Source organism: Fusarium pseudograminearum, chromosome 1 (assembly GCF_000303195.2).
Source record: "Fusarium pseudograminearum CS3096 chromosome 1, whole genome shotgun sequence".
Taxonomy (NCBI): domain Eukaryota; kingdom Fungi; phylum Ascomycota; class Sordariomycetes; order Hypocreales; family Nectriaceae; genus Fusarium; species Fusarium pseudograminearum.
In genome coordinates this window covers 9607065-9626512 of record NC_031951.1, presented here as the reverse complement: position 1 = coordinate 9626512, position 19448 = coordinate 9607065, and the positions used below count along the sequence as shown (strand labels likewise).

The following is a 19448-nucleotide window of genomic DNA, read 5'->3' as shown; positions in this document are numbered from 1 at the left end:
GGGGATTGACTGTCACTGGACACGTATTCTGGACTGTCTATGAATCCGTCCGTCTACAAAGACAGCTATACCTAACTGGACAAGCCGTAAAAGCCGTTCCAACAGGTGCTGTACTGTACTGTACTGTACTGTACTGTACTGTATGTATGTATGTATGTATGTATGTATGTATGTATGTACCTTTGTTTCTTTGTCCTGCTATTCAGAGCCTGGAGAAAATACCTCTCGTGCTTTTTACTTTTATTTAGCCTGGCCGAATAAAACCGAATTCGCTTCTTCCGTTCTTGTTTAGCCTCACAGTACGTTAGACTACCTTGGTGTCAAGTATTTGTTGGCATCGAGTCTAGCCAATTCTTCCTCAGTACCTCGCCCTAGGGCTACATATATGCCTCGTCTTGAATTTCATCGTATTACACTGGGCTCAAGTCTGTTCCCCTCTATTGGATCGTCCCCTCCACAACAGGCAACTCCTCCTAACCCTTGGCTTCTTGGCCTTGTCCTTTTGGCCCCCATGGTGCCGATTGTCCGGGAACCTGCCAGATCGGAAGTCTTGGTATATATCATTTGTCTATCTAGGACTATCTGACGAGAGATATCCAGTGTTGAAATCGTCGATTCGGATTGAGATTTACAGTGAGTGCAAAAGAACACAAGAGGTTAGCAAAAGGAACTTTAGGACATGTACTGTACAAGTACAGTGACTTACAGTGAGACTAACTTAACGATGGAAGCATGATCTTCCATCACCGTTCCAATACGGACATGCGACAAGGGCATGGTGGTTGGTGTCTATATTAGTTAGCAGACCGATGGCTAATTTTCTGTTGTTTTTCTGTCACCGCTTCTTCTTTTGGCTATATCATGGTCTTTTGCATGTGATCAAGACTGCATCCCTATGAACCCTGTAGACTACTTCATTCACTCAAGTCTAACCTACATTCGTATCTATTTTCCTGCTCTACTCTCAGTATTCACCCTTCGCAGTCGACACGTAAATCCATTCTTCAAGTCAAATTAATCTTTTAACCGGCATTTTGCTTACTGTACCGGCAAAAGTGTGTGACAACTCATTCCGACGTCACTGGAATGCGCCCAAATATAGTTAATCCTCATTAAAGACTAATTGGACCCTTGTCTCTGTTTTTCTCGTCTTCCTCTGGCCCTGTCTCGAGCTGAGACGAAGCCGCAAGCCACCTAACGTTAGCTCTCTTACCATCCCCTATTTCCCCATCCGAGCTCTTCTTCTTCTTCTTGAGAGGAGTTCATAACTGTGGTCTGGTCTAACTCATGACCAGGACGTATATGAATAAGAATAGACATTCGTCTCCAGTTGAGATCCTCAATGAACCCCCGAGACTTCCGAGACCATAGTAACCAGATAATGTCACTGGGTTAATAATTCGATTTGATATCAGCAATCTCATGTCTCATCTTGTCTTTCTTTGAGACATTCTCAACAGTTTTATTTCACATCTATGCACGATCTTATTAAAATGTGGGCGTATGTAAGCAGCATAAACAACAACCAATACATTCGTGTCTGTAATGCTTCGCAATGCTATGCTGCCAATGGACCGATGTCTGCAACCGAGGCAATATACAATCCTCCAGAATCAACGCCTTACTCCATAACATGTGCATGAGCTCTCTTTTCCCTGTTATTTTGACCGCCAAACTCCAGTCGCTATGCGGTCTCTATATCACGTCAACACCGCTGCAATGCGCCCAACACAGCCAAATTCGACCGCAAGCAAGTGCCCCATCTTCGTAAACCAGCTCAACAGTTGCTAGTAACCTCCCCCTCCAGTCGTATCAGAACGTTTATGGCATCGAAAAAAAGTTTGTTCCCTCCTCCTAGACACTCAGTCGACAACATTTGCCTCACAAGACCGACAACCCCTCGAGCCCCGTTGCGGTCGCTTTGGATGTGTACCTCGGATGGCTCTTGAGATGCAACCCTAAGAATCCATTCCTTCGTAGCATCTTGTGTCGCGCTGATTCTAGGTTTATCTTGTTCCTCTGTCAGACCGAAAGCCCAACAGATTAGAGAGCAGACATATATGCCCCAATAATTCGATATACCGGACAGGGGTCTTGTCTTTACCGGACAAGTCTCCCCTCTGCTACTCTTAGCCTGACTGAGCGAGGTCTGCAAGTTAAGGAATAATTTTAACGACCGCGCAGCAAACACAGTTGCTATTGAAGCCGTGCCTGAGCTTCTCCACGTGTCTAGAAGCTTCTGGTGTTCCGCAAACAAGTTTAGGTCAGTCAGCTTTTTGTTGAAAACCCAGGTCTTGCCAGATACTGATAATAGATGGTAGAGGGGTGTGTGGTGTAATGCTAGATAAGTGCTGGCAATAGCTGACTGGGGGAATATCCTTGAAATAGGAAACACATTTGACTTGAACTTTGCTACATCTTCCACAAGGCTAATTTGCGATGGGCTTTGGCGCCGTGGAAGGGATAATGAGTATACAGCAAGTAAAACTGCCGCATCAAAAGCTGGGCCAGATGCTATATCAGAAGCAGATAGTGTTCGCAGGTTTGTGTTAGAAATGGATTTTGGAGCCCTTCTTGTCCGTAATTTTGACCATGATTGAGGGTCACAGGCTTCCCAAGCCTTTGTCGTTGTAGCTGTAAGCGGGATTGGGAGAGTACTCGGAGAAGAGTAATCTAAACCGACGACAGAAGTGTATTGGCGTTCGTGGTACCATGAGCTATGTACATCAAGCAGGAAGCAAGCTGCCAACAACCGTCGTCTTGATTCTGCGGCAATCCAGGCTTTCCAAGCTTGATGTCCATCTTTGATGGAGGGGCGAGAAGTAGAAGCGAGTTGATCACTGACGACCTATCGGGAGTTGAGCTGAGCGTTCGAATGTAGGTTGTCGAAACAAGAAGAAGTATGAAGCAGACAGATCTACCAAAAGAAGGAGGAAAAGGTTGAAGAAGAGTAAAGAAAGTGGTATCATAATAGAATATAGAAAGAAAGACATAAAGAAGAAGAAGAAGAAGAAGAAACTTAAGAAAAACTAACCCTGTTATAGAGCGAAGTGAACCGGGTAGAGGGTTGGTGCGAATATGAATTTTTACCGCGAAACCGCGCGTAGTACTCGCATAGTGCAATCGTGTGCTGGACTGGCATTGACCACTTTTCAAAGCGTGTAAACTAAGCGTATCAGCAACGGCCGCTTGTTGCCTAGGCGAGTCCTTTTCCCACTCAACTCACCACTTTGGACTTGTGCAAGGCGTAAGCATGAAGCTCCGCTCCCTTCATGCGGTCGTCTGCGTTGGGAATAAGTTGTGTTGCCAGTGCGGCCATAGCACATTGCAGCACATGTATATGCTCTGTCTCTTCCTCAGGGACGTCTTGGTATGTGTGCTTATGAATGATAGGCTCCTTGGGGTGGACTTGATCCCAATAAACCTCAAGATACCTTGGAATTGCTTCACTAGTAGCAGATGAAAGGGAAAGTGGCATCAAATCATGAGTGCTTAACAAGCCGTTTCCTCCTGAGGTCCCAGAGCTGCAGCTGGCCAAATCGAAAGTCCCGCCTGAAGTTGGTAGCGACGGAACAGCTAACAAAGTCTCAGATTGAGCAACAGCCAATGAAGGGGATACACTACGAACTGTGGAATTGGGTGTTTGACCGACAGTACTGAAAGTAGTGTCTTCGGGATATCCAGGTAAAGATAGGTCCATGCCAAAGACAGGAGTGTAGACCTGTGGCGGAGTGCTGTTGTACACATATGGGGCAGAATATGTGACATGGTCCATACTAGTTCTTGATATATCGTTCGGAGCGCCCTGGTAAGTTGACGCCGGGGTCATCCAAGGTTCGTTCGCAACCGGCACAGGAAACTGGGTACGTCTTGAGTTATTCGGAGGAGTCGAGAAAGCGCTTGTTGATCCGGAGCTGCCTTGCCAATGTAGTTCTGGAGTTGCACTCTCATGTAGAGTCGGCAGTATTGGCATAGCCGGCATGATTCTTGGCTCATCATAGTTTGACATAAAACTATTGTTTACTGCTGGCAGCTCAGGACCTAACGCGTAGTGGCCTGTGTAATCAGCCGGTCCGTTTATACTAGGTTCCGTCTTGTAGTTGCGGTTTATGTTGGGTGCAGAAGTCATTGGTTGCCAAGCCCCGGTGACATTAGAGCTGCTATTCACAGGAGCCAATGTTTGAGGATCGTTGAACGCTTCGATAGGCTTGGGTCGTGTAGTCTCCGCAGGGGACAGTAAATGTGTCTTCGAACTGCCCTGGGCAGGAGGGTGCTCCGGTTCAATGATATCCACGGCATCTTGGTCACTGTTCTTTGTTAGTATTGAAGCAGTTCTAATACAATATGCTCAACGCACTGTCTCTGAACATGTCGATCGAGAAGATCCTTGCGGTAGAAGGTCTTGTTACAACCAGGGATAGAGCAATACAACTCTGGAGGCGAATGGCTGAGCTGATGTCGTCTGGGTCACAACTGTTAGAAACGTCCACCAAATTCGGATGAGGAACAAACCTCAGGTGTTCTGCTCTAGAGAAAGTCTGGCTGGTTTAGAAGCGTGGTTGTATGTAGGGAAAAGAGATTTACCTTGGGACACTGATCACAATTATGAACTAGTACGCCTTTCTTTGCCTTGCTAATCTTTCCAGTAATTGGAGTCAACCTGACACGGGACTCGCCGCTCGCTGCAGTCGTAAAGGGCCTCATGAGGGCGTTTGACGATGAAGCATGCTGGGTAGCATAATGTGTATCATTAGAGTCAATGCTCATGTTGCTACGGCGTCGTCGGTTATTCATATTGAGATCGGCTGTTGTCGGTGATGAGGGATCAATAACAGAGGACGACTTGGATGATCCTGATGGGTCATGAGGGTTGATATGAGAAGGGGAGTGTGTTTGATAGTTCAAGGGTGTGACATAGCTGTGGACAGAGGGTGACTTTGAAGTCAGGTCAGTGGAACGGCTCTCGGATCTTGGATCGATGGGCTCGTCCTCGGTATTCATGATATTCTTAAGACTAGCCATGGCCCGTAGTTGATAAATAGAAGCACGAATTGAAAAGGGCAATGCGTCCGGAGAATTATTGTAGGTCAAGCCAAACTTAGTAAGACACAGCCCCCCCAAGACGCGGATGAGCAGGTCCCGGCAGACAGAAGGCTTTAGGCTCATGTAACAAAGGTGGGCGATGAGGGTATAGAGCAGCAAGTGGGAGTAATAGTGGGGGAGTTGATGTAGAATTTCATCAAGATCAGTAGATGAAGGAAGGGTATGGACGGCTAAGGCTGGGGACACAGCGTAGGCGATGCTAGCCTCGAGTGATGAGCAGGGATGTATGTGGATGCGACGACGGGGCTCAGTGTAAGTGAGATATTTACTCTGATGCTAAGATAGAAACCAAGAGAGGCATTGCTAGTTGAATCTGGGCATGGTTATCCGTAGTTGAGAAAGGATTAGAGATGGAGTTGCAGGGAGGGTCCAAGTGATTGACCCAAGATTGAGGACAACCCTGCGAGCTGAGCATGGGGCGCAGGGGCTTGATGCATGGATGGACAAGATTAGATGTTCTGTGAAGTCATCAAGTAAACGATGGATGATGCAAGGCACTCGAGGGTCTGGGGGTGCTGTAGAGAGCATGGATGGAATGGCCTCGAGACCAAACCCGAATAGCCATGCAGTCCATCCATTGTTTAGTTTGGTTTGGTTTATCTGCCCATGTGCCACCCTTTCACATTGACCCTTGTCGCATGCTTGCCGCTCCCTGTTCGTCGAGATGTGATGCGACAAGTGGCGGGACGGGGCCGCAAGCGCCATCTAAGCCTTCAAGGAACGGTACCTGATCAAGCGACTAGCGCCCAGGCCCAGTACAGTGCGGTAGCAAACGATAGTAGGGACACCAAGACAGATTGTCGATGTTGGCTGAAAAAATCCTGACCGATCCGATGCCCTACTCATAGAAAAGCCGCGCTTATACAGCTACCTATCCAATGTCTTGTGAGGAGAGACGAAATGTCGGCGACGATCAGTGAGAAAAAGCTGTGTTGGTTAACAAAGGTGCAACTAAAGTTCAAGCCAGCCTTGTAAGCAGGGAAGCAACCAAGGGGCGTAGCTGCTGAAACATCTTTTGCCTAGGAGCTAGGGTGTATGTCTCTCGTTCTGTACTACAGAGTGGGATTTGGAGCTTGCTACTTGATCGGGTTTGTTTTGTTGCAAGGGATACTGAGACAGCGTGTGCGGGTAAGGCGTCAAGGCGCCTTTTGGTGGCTGTTTTAGAAGCGATCGTGACAACGGCCCATCCATCACATTACTTGACAGGGATTGATGATAGAGGAGGGGAATACCTAGATCCAATACAAAAAGAGGCTGAGTGTTGAACTTGTACCGTACCTTAGGTAGGTACCTTGTAGAGTGCAGGAACGGCGGCCGACTGGACGGGCTGTCCCCCTTGCCTGCTCGAACTTGTACTTGCATCGCTGACAGGTACCAGCTCATAGTACCTGCCATGTTGTGTCTTCCCTGAGGCTGACATGACAGCAACTGCTATCAATAGTAGCGATGGGTGGACAGAACCTGCCGAATTGGGAAACTGGCCATGCTTATTGTTAAGCTGAATTGATTTTAGATACTACCAACTTTGCTACAACGTTGTCTTGTTCGGTTGTGACTTTGGATTTTCTTCTTCCTTGCTGAACCACGTTTATTTCCAGGCTCCCTTGTCCAATTTTTTACAAGTGCTTATCCAGCGGGTTACTGGCAATTAGCTCTAACCCACTCATGAAGCATGAGGGTATGGGTCAATTTCTTGGCCCGAGAATTATCTTAATTGTGATCCATGACCAGCCAGGTCACAGAGTGTGCTGCATTCCCGGGTAATTGGCTTCGTTCTTCCTCATTCATCATAGTAAAATGAAATCTATACTGGATCCGTTCTCCTGGTAGCGCCAATTTGAATCCCTGTCTTAAGTTTGTTTGTACAGGGATGATATTAGCCCAGCCCTGTCGGGCGCTAGGGCGACCAAGTAAAAATCCATTGAGAGACACACCAAGACTCAGCCACGCGAAGGCTTATTGGTTGATATTTCATGATGACCTGACGTGACCTATTTTTATATATAGGATACAGCAGCTGCGCCTGTCAAACCCTTGTCCGTAGGTCTAGTAGGTACTAAGCTCTGTTTGCTTGCAGTGCAATGAGCCAGGGAAGTGTGTACATAGTGTTGGGGTAGGGGAGTCAGGATGATCGACAGCTTACTGAATTAATTTATTTAAGACGAGGCATTCTTCAATACATGAATTAGTCAGATAACTCCAATAATGCCTTGTGTTTTAAGTTCAATGATCCTTTGATGGATGAGTTTCTGTATCAACAAAGGTCAGTGCTTCTGTAAATAATTCAAGTCGGACGCCGTTCAAAACAATGCGGGGTCGGACCGTTCCCTTTGTTTGTTCCACCGTTTCCCCCCCGCCTTTTGGCTGGAAATGGACTTTGCAACTAAGGTCACCATCACGACAGATGCGCGCAAGTCTTTCTAAATTAGGCCTGCATATTCGCTAGCTATGTGTTGTCCATCGCATCGGAACTAGTAGCATCATGATCCTCCTCATCCTCGTCCTCATCTCCAACTTTATGAGACCCAAGATACTATGCTGTAAGATTCGGCCCGCACGGAGAATATCCTTCTTTCATGCCCTCCACGCGACCTGCGAAAGCACTGTAACCACATATCGCGTGCAAGAGCGGAAAGCCACCGGCGCTTGGGATCCGACTATTTTTGTAGTTGGAGGCTCTAGTTGACCAATGCGAGATCAACAAGGAGCGGCTTTGCCAAATGCAGATCTTGATTGAATGTTTATCTTGGTTCGAGATGCCAAGCTCCTCGCTATTGCCCCACTCCCCATACAGGAACTCATACCATCACTAACATTGGCATTTTTACGACCAGCTTTTCAGCGCCGATGCACCTCTAATCTGATTCGCATGTGTTCCTTTCTAGGAACGGTAGCAGATTTGCACGTCGGGAGTTGCTTACAATCTGGCTACCATTGCGTACCACTCACATTTTGTTATTGCAATTCTTCCATACACCGCAACTTTGCTAAATCAGCGAACCATCTGTTTCCAATTTTGATTTGAGTTCACGTTTAACGAGATGTACCGGAGCTTGCATCCTCTTTCGGACACATATGCGAATATGATGTAGTGTCTGCAAATCCCAGCCTACCACGGCAGTTTTGTTTTACGACCAGCAACTCAAACATCAAAGCCCACGAATACAATGGTCCATACGGTTTGCATCTTTACCCCTTCCAATCTGCTGTCCCCTTCTCCGTCTCGGTGATTTCTGTATTTGCTGTCGATGTTGCTGTCGGTGCACTGTCACATTCTCCTGCTGACTGTTTGGACACCATATTTAGCATGTCCCTTTTGATAGTGTACATCATGATAGCTACCATGTATGAAGGGGTTGTTTCGACGAAACGTTACTTCAGATAAGCATTTACTTCCATATCGGTCACTCTTGATGCTTCTATACATCTAGAATAGCCGCCCAATTAAACGCAAACTAAGCGCAATCGCCCCCATATCGTGGCATGTCGCGCTTGTGCCTTTCGGAAACTTGATTACCCTTGAGTAATCAAACTCGGACCCGGACTCATTAAAGCTTCCAGCTTCGGCAAAGACTGATGCAGTCCAGCTGAGTTAGCGTGCGACGGAACGCAAATCCAATCCGAGGTCAAGTTCTGTCAAAAAATTTTTTTGCAATTGACTTTGACTTCTGGAACATACTACTTCCAGCCCAGTACACCAGTATATGAAACTCAATGCAGACATCACAAAGTTCAAACAAGACATAATCTCTTCCAATTATTTCGCCCACTGCTGTACACGTAGTACTAGACAGAAGACTCTGGCTCAGCAGCGTGCTAACACGTCTCCGTAGCCGCAAGAGCATTCAATACATAAACAGAAGCCGGAACGCCATGTATACCGGCCCTTTATTAAAGCGCATAGCCGAATACTGATTAAAGTAATAATCCAAAGCCCATTGCACAAAACACCTGCCGTCTCTTTTGCGGTGACCCTGCCTCCTTTATCATCGGGACATGCTTTTATTCTGTCTCTCACATTTGTAGTTAAATGTACACTGCTCCGTTTACAGCTTGGAGGGAGCGGCCGCCGTCGGGGTGTTTGACGACTCCTTTGGCGACTTGGCGTGGGCATCGCTCTCTTCAGACTCATCGTCGCTGGGAGGTCGGCTGCCATCGGCGACATTCGTTCGGCTTTTGGTCATCTATGTAATTGTCAGTCGGCCCGAATCAGATATGGCACGATTTGCTCGCTACTCACCCATCCCCTAACACCACCGACAAGGCCGAGGGCGTATCCAGTGATAAACTCCTTGGGTGTACCAGAAGTACCTGGGGTCGTAGGTGAACGAAGTCCCTCGGCGGTACCCGCGCTGTTAAATCGGGCAGGGCTTTGAGGACGGCTGACAGGCCAGAACTGCTTCAGTTCGCGGCCAAGTTCTTGGCCAGTGGTGGACCAGTTGTTTGTGATGTTCTCTCGGAGGTCCTGGACGTGACGCTTGAGGTCCAATTCGTTCTTCTTGAGCCAGCTGACATTGAGTTCCTGGCGGGAAGTACCGCGCTTGAACTGTCTGGCGATGTACTTCTCGTAGTCGCGCACGATTCTACTAATGTTAGCTCAATCATCTGAGTGAATGTGAAATATCGTCTTACCTTGTGATGAGGCCAGTTGTGCTGACACCCTCTGTACGCTGGGTAACAAGGAACTTGCCAGCGGCCTTGATGGGCTGGTAAATGTCGTCACCTTCGTCAGCACCATAGGGGAGATCGTCGTGGGCAACGTAATCGAGCTTGTTCTCGTCGAGGAACTCGGGAGTGACAACCCATGGGCAGTCTTCGATAACCTCATCGACCCATTTGCAGTGACGGAGGGTCTCGGCACGCTCAGCGGCAGACATAACAGTCAAACCCTTGCGCTTGTGTGTTTCGTGATCGCCTGTGACGCCGACGACCAGCGTTGTGTCGGGGAAAGCCTTCTTGGCCTGCTCGAGTTGTCGCATGTGACTAGATAGCTGTTAGTACGCATAATTCGATTGCGCAATTCGGACTACTCTGTAGAGCAGAACGTTGGAAGAGACATACCCCAGGTGAAAGAGATCAAAGACACCATCAGCGTAGACACGGACAGGTCGCCCAACAGGGGGAGGGTTGGTCTTGTAGCCACCAGCAGGATCTTGTAGGTTGCCAATGGGAGGAGGGGGCATAGCCTCAATTCTGCGTTGCTCCTCTTCATCGAGCTCCTTCAAGGCCTGGCGTCCTTTGCGGCCAACTCGCTCAGCAATGTCGATGCTGGCCTCGGTGGTGTCGCTGGGCTCACCAGGGTCAATGGTGTTATCACGGTTCGAGCTGGAGCGCTGCCTCTTAGGAATTGGAGCTGAGCCGCGGGCGTGAAGACGTCCCGACTCAGCGGCTGTGGTATCACCCTCCTCGCCTGAAGCATCGCGCGAGGATGTCTGGATGCCATTCTCAGCAAAGTCGTGTGTGGATTCGACGCGAAGCGAGTTTCTCTTGCGCTTGCCGCCTTGAGATGATCCGGAGGGCGACGACATGGCTACGGCTGACGAAGAAGAATGGAAATGACGCGGTTTCGGGCTTGGTTGGGGGTGGGACTGTCGGGTTGTGGGAGAGAAAGAGGGAGGAGAGGCCTTTATTAAGAAGAAGCGATACCCCGGCGTCTAGGTTGATAGGTAAGGTCTGTCCTCAGGTAGTGTAGGTAGTGGGAAACAAGACGGGGACCGGAAATCAGTCGAGTCTTGTACAGCAACTTATTAACCTAGAGTAAACGGTTACAGCTACCGAAGCAGTCCCACGTTGACGCGAATAAAACCGGGTCTAGGAATTGAGTCTGGACCTTGTGCCAGAGCTGATTGGGTTTGGGAAGGTAATGATCCTTGCAAAAATCTGGGGGGGTTCTAAAACTTGGCTCGCCTTACAGCAGAGCATGTAGCTTTTTTATACGGGACGGGAGGAGGGAGGGATTACGGTTTGTTGAGGATACCGTCATCGGGAGGCGAGTTATGATGATTGATAAGAGGCCAGAAACAAGGAATGCAGCGAAATACAGTCAACCAGAGAGATAGGAACTGGCTTTGATGCCATTTGGACCGTACTGTATCCGTCCAGTAACCCCTTAGTGATGTTGCCTGCCACGAATAACCTTTCCTCGAAATGACAGACACAATCTAAATTAAAAAAGTGGTCCAACTCTTCGTGTCCAAAAGGAGAGCAATCTCAAAAGAGTAAATAGCGCAGCCGCATCGTATCGTAGTGTAACCCATCAGACTTCTGTACATTGGGCAATTGTTCTCGTGACAATGGTATGCTTGTCTTCTGTTAATTGTGCTCAACATGAATTTTGAGCATCTCAATGTTGGTTTTTTGGCCAGAATTCGTGGCTTCAAATATTGAATTTCCCCAGTTTTCGAAGACCTGTGGCGTCATCGTTGCAACCCCCCCCCTTTCATCTGTCCTGTGCTGTGTCTTTTTGAGTTCCATGAAAAGGGGAAGGAGGAGGCAGAAGTTCATGGAAGGAACCAACCTCGAAATTGTGAGCTGCAAAGTCACCTGATGTTACACGTATAGGTAAGTTTCAATACATTCACAGCTTCAACATGCAAGCAAGACGCGTCAAGTTGAGTGGTCTTCAAAGAGGTACGTTTCACAGAATGATTGTCCAAAAAGTGGATACCTACGTGATGCTATCGCCAACTCTGATGTGATTCCGAGCACTTGACATTTTGGCAAAGAGCACAAATCTCCAGCATGTTCTCTACCCCAACTTGTATGACTCCAATTATATGACTTGGTCGATGCTTTCACTGTTACACTAATCCATCATCACCAAGCTTAGACCTAAGTTTTTCCCCAGATTAGCAAACCCTTGAGATCGCAGCCAGGAAGACAAGTTTGAGAGTACGGATATGCAATTGCGATTCGATCAAATGGCGCTGCTACGCTCACCCTTGCGATTGACGACCTTTCCCGGCTGAGTTCTTCACCTCCAGGGTCCAAAACATCTCATGTCTCAGGCCACGATTCCTTATTCCTGCTATGCTGACTTGACCTTTCCATTAGAAAGGGCAAGTCTTCGTTTCAATGCTTAGCTGTCATTAGTGGGTCACTAAGTATACTACTACACTACCTTAGTATGTACTAACCTACTAGGCACCAAAGGCAATCGTTTGCTAACAGTATATATCTAGAGTAGATAAATAAACAAACTTCAATCCTTAACTGTCCAAGTCTACAGGATTTCAAAAGTTCTTGATATGTTACCTGCACTCAAGGATCCAGTCACGCATAAAGGAGATTACTTGATCCTCATTTCCGTTTCTCCATTTCAGATGAAACCACTAACACTTTTGCTTGGCTTCTGCGCCTTCATCCATCTTACAAGCGACCTCCCGGTCACTTGTTCCCATTATGCAGTTGGCCTCAATGTGAACTGGGATGTCTACCACCCCCAGCAATCTGTCATCCATACGTTTTCGCAAAACTCGCCAAACCAAGCATCTCGGTTATCAGACCCTTCGAATAGGCTTGGGCTAAGACCTCACTGTATGTGGCCAGAAGCATCCAAGCCCAGGTTTCAGCAATAGATATGCTGCCGTTTTGTTGGGTGCTTTTTCGGTTCCTGTCATTAGCCTCTTGCCCAGGCCCCAGGGTCAGTATGCTTGCATTTAGAGGCTGAGGGATGAAAATATCGCATGGGAGGCGTATTTATATAAGGAGTAGGGTATTCTAGGCTATCACGATTCAGCTTCTCTCGACGCCATTTGTACTTTCTTTCATATTGCCCTCTGGTAGTCACGGGCAGGCCCGAAATTCGCAATTTTTTATTCTTATACTCTCGTTCAACCGGCGTCTTTCAATATGCGAACCTCTACCCTTTTGACGATTGCCAACTTTGGCACAGCATTTGCTGCAGTGCAAATGTACAACCAGTGTGGTGGCAGCGCCTATTCCGGAGACAAGGAGTGTCCTTCTGGATCATCCTGTGTTGAAGCCAGTAAGTGGTACAGCCAATGTATCCCTGACTCCTCCCCCAAGAAGGCTGCTTCAATCGAGAAGACCGATTTCGACTTTTCCGCCTTCGGATTGCCAGGATTTCCTGCACCTCCTCAAGCCTCTCCCGCTGAGGACGACAACAGCCAGGGCGATGACAATGCCCCAGCTCCGTTCCCTCCCACTGTCCCTACTCCTGAAGGGCCTACCAATACTCCCGAAAAGCCCGTTGACGACCCTGTCGATACTGTCATCGCTAACCCGACTGCTGCTCCCACCAGCAAGCCCATTGAGACCGGATCTGGATCTGGATCTATCACGCGAACCATTCCAGCTTCCAGCGGTGCTACTGCTGTTGCTACTGCTATTCCCGTCTCTGGTGAGCTCGACGGTGGCATGACCTACTACGATCGATCTCGTAAGTCTCTTGACACGAACCCTTCATGTATATCCAGCTAACATCATACAGCTTCTGTCTGCAAGGAACAAGAAGAGACTGGTGAGGCTGATGCCATGTTCATTCTTGAAGACGGCGCCACTCTTCGCAACGTCATCATTGGCCCTGGCCAGGCTGAGGGTGTTCACTGCAAGGGTACATGCACCCTCGAAAACGTTTGGTTTGAGGATGTCTGTGAAGATGCCATCACCTTGAAGCAAAAGTCAGGTACCTCTATCATCCGCGGAGGTGGTGCTTTCCATGCTGCCGACAAGGTCGTTCAGTTCAACGGTCGAGGCACCGTTGAGATTTCTGACTTTTATGTTGAGGATTATGGTAAGCTTGTTCGATCTTGTGGTAACTGTAAGGGCAATGGCGGTCCTCGAAACGTTGTTATCGAGAACATTGCTGCTGTTAACGGTGGCGTTCTTTGCGGCAGTAAGTTATTTCCTTCTGCTTCTCTTACCCTACAACTGACAAATGTCCTAGTCAACACCAACTATGGCGATACGTGCACCATCTCCAACGCTTGTCAGGACAAGGGCAAGAACTGTGATCTGTTTAAGGGCAACTCTGACGGTAGTGAGCCAACTAAGCTGTCCAGCGGTCCCGATGGCACTTCTTGCAAGGTTGACAGCTTTGCTGAGACCTGCTAGATGGGTTCCTTGGAATTGAGCAGAGTAGAGTAGATGAATCAAACATATGCGACTACAGACGAAAACAAAAACATCTTCCTTGTCTGTCGTGTATATGTGAAGAGTCAATTGTTATGACATGTCATAGGTCCACGATGGTCTTGAGTACGGCAGACCACGACAGGCTGATACAGAGGTATTTGAGCACAAACATCACAGTCTTAAGATTGAGTTCGGATTTTCAGAATCATTTCTTGTCTCCCCCATGTTTGCTTAGGAGTGCTCCAACTTTGATCCAACATTTGTCAGGTTGAGGCCAGCTGAGCAAGTGAGTTTTGCTCAGCAGCAAGGACTACATGCGCTGTCATCGAAGCACAGCCCACTCCCACTTGCATGGAATTGAACAGACGCTACTGCATCTCGTACTCGGATTGCAATGCATCTTTCTCTGCTACTGCTGGTACAGGAACCTCGGTACTGTAGTATAGTGACTGACTGCCAGTATCAACCCCCTGATCGACCTGCCGTTTATCAGTGCAACGGAGCGGATCCGATAGTTGCTACCCAGTCTTTTTGTCCTTCACACATCACTTTGCTTTTACATAACGAGATATACTTCAAGGGCACATGTCAGGCAGAAGCTGCTCAGGGTTCACAACCCCAGTGATACCAACAAAGCCGTCATCTAACTGCAACCGAACATCAACAATCTCCTATATTAACTAGAATCGATCTTGCCATTGGAACTGTCTACATTGATTTTTATGTTCATATTAAATAGCAGGATCTTTCGCTCCTGGAATACAAGGTTGGCCGAACACCTTGCAAGCTTCAGTGAACACAGATTTAGGTTGGCGAACTGATTCGTGACTTTGACCTTACGGATGAGCAGGCAAAGCAAGGTACTGGATAACAACGAGAGTAGCGCCACTTATATGTTACATCCTCAGTTGACCTAACACTGAACTACGAGGGCAGTACAGTCCATTGAGCCTGGTGTGGTGCAATCGGCGCCGGCACCAGCCCCTTACATGTCCGGCTGCATGGAGGCTTCACTTCAGACATGGATGCGGAGTGACTGAATGCATGGCCATCATGTAAAAAATGCAAATAGCCTGATTCCAGTTTTGACTCACAATTAGTTATAGCTGCGTCCTTTAAGAGACACCCCTCTAAGGATGATCATGGTGATCAAGATGGAGGGGTACAGTCTGGAGCTGACGACGAATAAAGGAGGCAGTAGGAGGCGGGACTTGGACGAACAAGAACATGATGGTTCATAATTCTTGAAAAGTAGACGGCAATTCCAAGCGGCATTTGTGTCTTTCTAAAGACCTCGGCTTGAGTTGATAGTTGGCTCATGGGCAGACTTGATGCAGCTAGGATCAAGTTGGTGGGGGAAGAATCAAAGCAACGCCTGTAAAGAAGGATCCAGACTCGAACCTTTACAGTGTGACTGACACTTTGTCAATCATAAAATGCTCTTGTAAGAAATATTTGGCAATTCTGGTGACACCATACGCACCGAGGAAGATGCATGTCTCGTTTAGCGTGTACGAACCTGGCCATGAAAATTCAAACCTGGCTGGGTACACTCCAGTACACGACAACTAGGGTATAGAGCAGTGTATCTAAGTCTATATGGACCTCCCAGTAATGGAAATTGAATCGGGAAAACGGGCAATATCACGATGCCGAGTCAAAAAGTAGATGCTACTTGTGGAGGAAGTTGATGTTTCACGGTAGAAGAATGGAATGTAGTTGACCAAGTCGAGGCTTAGCTTCATGCACGATTCGTATAGCAGACCCTTGTCCGTGTAAGGGATGGGAGCGGATGCAAGCGAGCGATGAGGCTCAAAGATGAAGACATTTACGGATATTGTCTGGGGGAATGTTTGTCATCTAACGTCAATATCAAGATGAGATCCCTGTCGAATCGCTATACGAATCGTGCATTAGTGCTGTGATACATGATTGGTGCGTAGGATTATCTGGGGCTGATGAGGTGAAGTACCTGATAATCTCGTGAGGACACACCAAAGTTTGAGGTACCTCAATTTCCGTCTGCATGGATCAACTACTTTGCCTGTCAAAGGTCAACATCGATTGGCTGGATCCCCTGAGGGAGATTGAATCGGAAGTGCAGAAGGAGCGAGCGCGCCAATAGTACAACACGTTTTTCTCTTATTCGGGTTCTGTTCTCTTCTCTCCATCGCGACCTAGAGAGGTTGTTTTTGTTTGTCTTTGCCTCTAACATGGCCCAAACTTCCATGTTGGCCGCACGCCCCTCCACTAATTTTCTTTTCCATTACCTAGTTAGTTTCTAATTAGTTTTTTCTCCTTCTTCTTACTGATTCCGATCATCCCCCCTGATCCTTCAGAAGAGAACCTCTTCCTCTAATATATCGGCGGATACTGGATACCTCTTTAGGCACCTTTCTTTCAATGCCCTAGTCCTCGATTGGAGGTTACCGTCACCGCTCGCTCCTCTTTTTGGCTCCTCCCCCTGTAGCCCAACTACAACTAATTTATTGTGGTTTTGTTTGTTTTCTAGCGACGTACCACGTCTGCATCTTTCGTCAACCAAAGTGCAATTGCTTCTCTTTGCATTGACAAGACCCTCTCGTAGTCTCTGCTTTATGCACGCACTGTGAGACAAGAACAAGGACAAGCACTGTCTGCCGTCAAAGCCTGACTGTCAATCGGGCTCGAACCGTTTGGTCTCTTTTCTTGGTCGTCTCTACGTACGGAACACATATATAAGGCTTCGCTTGAACCCTCAGTTCAAAATGTCGTCAAGATATTCTCTACGCCAAACCCCTAGGTTCGTTTACCTTTGTTCTCATCAATTGCATCAAGAACTTTCTAACATTGCGTCTCCAGGAAGAAGGAACTCTTCGAGGGCATGGTAGAAACCCCTATTCGTCGTTCACGTTCAGCGCGCCGCCAGACTTCTCAACCTCTTTCAGACGTCGAAACCGATTCTGCTACTGAAATACTCCCCCAGCCTACAGAAGTCCTCCCACAGCCTACACGTCGACGAACCGCCAGATTCAAAGAGGAGCTCGACTCTGACACAGACTCCGACAACATGGGAGCTGTTAACAGGGCCGCCAACGGTAAGACTAACGGCCATGCTAATGGTAATGGCAATGGTTATACCAATGGTCACGCCAACGGCAACAGACATGCGACCAATGGCCATGCCACATCCAACGGTGCTGCCCCTATCCAGGCCGTCATGGAGAAGACCGAGGGCGTTTCCCACGACCCGCACGTCGTTGATGGCTGGAGACCTGGCCAGGACCCCAAGGTCGACTACTCCGGCGAGGTCGAGTTTGGTGGCTCCTTTGGTACTGCTGCTATGATGACACTCTTTCCCGTTCTCATGTGGTACATGTGGATTGGTGCTACCTACTACGACGGAAAGTTCCCCTCTAGAACTGAGGGTCAGTCTTGGGGCGAGTTTGGTGCCCATCTTGTCAACCTTGTCTACACCGGCGCGTTCCCCCGTCTCCAGGTCTGGGCTTGGTACTGGTCTTATCTCATTGTTGAGGGTGCTTTCTACTGCCTCCTCCCTGGTGTTTGGGGCTACGGTAAGCCTCTTCCTCATGAGGGTGGCAAGCAACTCCCCTACTACTGCAATGCCTACTGGAGTCTCTACACCACCCTTGCCTGCCTTGCTGGTCTGCACTACTCTGGCCTCTGGCCTCTGTACACTGCCATTGACGAGTTTGGCCCTCTTCTGTCCGTTGCCATTCTGAGCGGCTTCCTTGTTAGCATTGCCGCCTACCTCTCTGCTCTCTGGCGTGGCAAGCAGCACCGCATGACTGGATACCCCATCTATGATTTCTTCATGGGTGCCGAGCTGAACCCCCGTATGTTTGGCATTCTCGACTTCAAGATGTTCTTCGAGGTTCGCATGCCTTGGTACATCCTCCTCATACTCAGTCTTGGTACCGCCGCTCGCCAGCATGAGCAGTACGGTTACGTCTCTGGCGAGGTTTGGTTCCTTGTCATGGCTCACTTCCTCTACGCCAACGCCTGCGCCAAGGGTGAAGAGCTCATCATCACTACCTGGGATATGTACTACGAGAAGTGGGGCTTCATGCTCATCTTCTGGAACCTGGCTGGTGTTCCTCTCTCTTACTGCCACTGCACCATCTACCTGGCCAACCACCACCCTGATGTGTACCGCTGGAACCGCGGTATCCTGGCTGCCATGTTCGTTGGCTACCTCTTCTGGTACTGGGTGTGGGACAGCTGCAACAGCCAAAAGAACCGCTTCCGCGCCATGGAGAAGGGCAAGTTGGTTCTGCGCAATACCTTCCCTCAGGTCCCCTGGCAAACCATCCACAACCCCAAGACCATCGTCTCTCCCCAAGGAACTATCCTTGTTGACGGTTGGTACGGTCTTGCTCGCAAGATTCACTACACTGCCGATGTGTGGTTTGCCGTTTCTTGGGGTCTGATCACCGGTTTCGAGAGCCCCTTTCCCTGGTTCTATCCGGTTTTCTTTTGCTGTATGATCGCCCACCGAGCTGCCCGCGACATCCACCGCTGCCGTCGCAAGTACGGCGACGCCTGGCTGGAGTATGAGCGACGCGTTCCTTACCTCTTTATTCCTGTAAGTCTATTTACAAAACCGGCTTTGTTGACTTGTCGCTAACATTCTCCAGTACGTCATCTAAATGATTTCCATTGGAAACAACCTTGTTAGGGCTGTTGAAGTTTTTCCTGGAGGATAGATCTTGTCGCTCAATGATTATAGTTACCATTGAGGGTGTTCTGTCGAGGATGCAAGTATGCATTGGACTTATGCATCAAACGCCACATGATAAACAACGGAGTAATTTGCGCATGAAGAGACGAAGAGATGTAATATGAGGAGGTTTTTAGGAAGGTTGGAAAACGGGTCTCCAATAACTTTTGAAACGATTAGACTTCCTTTGGGGGTTCTTAGACTTTGTAATTATTATACTTGCTTGCATATATTTGCTACTATTAGGCAGCTGTTGGTTTTTTTTTTAAAAAAAAAACTTATTTCAACAATGCACAATTTTATATGGCAAGGCAATCGTAGCCTGCGACAGTGTTGCCGTCGTGACAACCGCCTGGATAAAGACGTACCTATCAACGGTCCTCCTAACGCTCACGTTGCACAAAAGATGTTGTGTTGACTTTTTACAACCTGTATAAACAAAACTAGATGCAGTGCGAGGAACAATTAGCAATAGCATACACTGGTTAATCGAGTTCCCTTCACCATCTATGTGAGAAGCCACCCAGAC

At 48.1% G+C, this 19448-nt stretch overlaps 4 protein-coding genes across 4 annotated transcripts, besides 3 other annotated features; 2 read left to right on the top strand and 2 right to left on the bottom strand.

Annotated features, from left to right (window-relative positions):
• Positions 1-105: 105 nt before the first annotated feature.
• Positions 106-139: a microsatellite.
• Positions 140-179: a microsatellite.
• A 1598-nt stretch (positions 180-1777) lies between these two features.
• Positions 1778-5166, bottom strand: FPSE_03904 (uncharacterized protein; the record flags this gene model as incomplete). Its single annotated transcript, XM_009257022.1, has 6 exons — positions 1778-2848; positions 3035-3166; positions 3227-4307; positions 4358-4462; positions 4513-4538; positions 4585-5166. 6 exons carry the CDS (start codon positions 5164-5166, stop codon positions 1778-1780), a joined length of 2997 nt encoding a protein of 998 aa, XP_009255297.1.
• Positions 2995-3017: a microsatellite.
• Positions 5167-9149: 3983 nt separating the features above from the next.
• Positions 9150-10631, bottom strand: FPSE_03903 (uncharacterized protein; the record flags this gene model as incomplete). The annotated part of the gene is made up of 4 exons (XM_009257021.1): positions 9150-9287; positions 9344-9686; positions 9736-10086; positions 10165-10631. The coding sequence occupies 4 exons, from the start codon at positions 10629-10631 to the stop codon at positions 9150-9152; spliced, it is 1299 nt and encodes a 432-aa protein (XP_009255296.1).
• A 2323-nt stretch (positions 10632-12954) lies between these two features.
• Positions 12955-14178, top strand: FPSE_03902 (uncharacterized protein; the record flags this gene model as incomplete). Its single annotated transcript, XM_009257020.1, has 3 exons — positions 12955-13504; positions 13556-13960; positions 14012-14178. 3 exons carry the CDS (start codon positions 12955-12957, stop codon positions 14176-14178), a joined length of 1122 nt encoding a protein of 373 aa, XP_009255295.1.
• Positions 14179-16946: 2768 nt separating this feature from the next.
• Positions 16947-18848, top strand: FPSE_03901 (uncharacterized protein; the record flags this gene model as incomplete). The annotated part of the gene is made up of 3 exons (XM_009257019.1): positions 16947-16981; positions 17041-18784; positions 18837-18848. 3 exons carry the CDS (start codon positions 16947-16949, stop codon positions 18846-18848), a joined length of 1791 nt encoding a protein of 596 aa, XP_009255294.1.
• Positions 18849-19448: the final 600 nt, after the last annotated feature.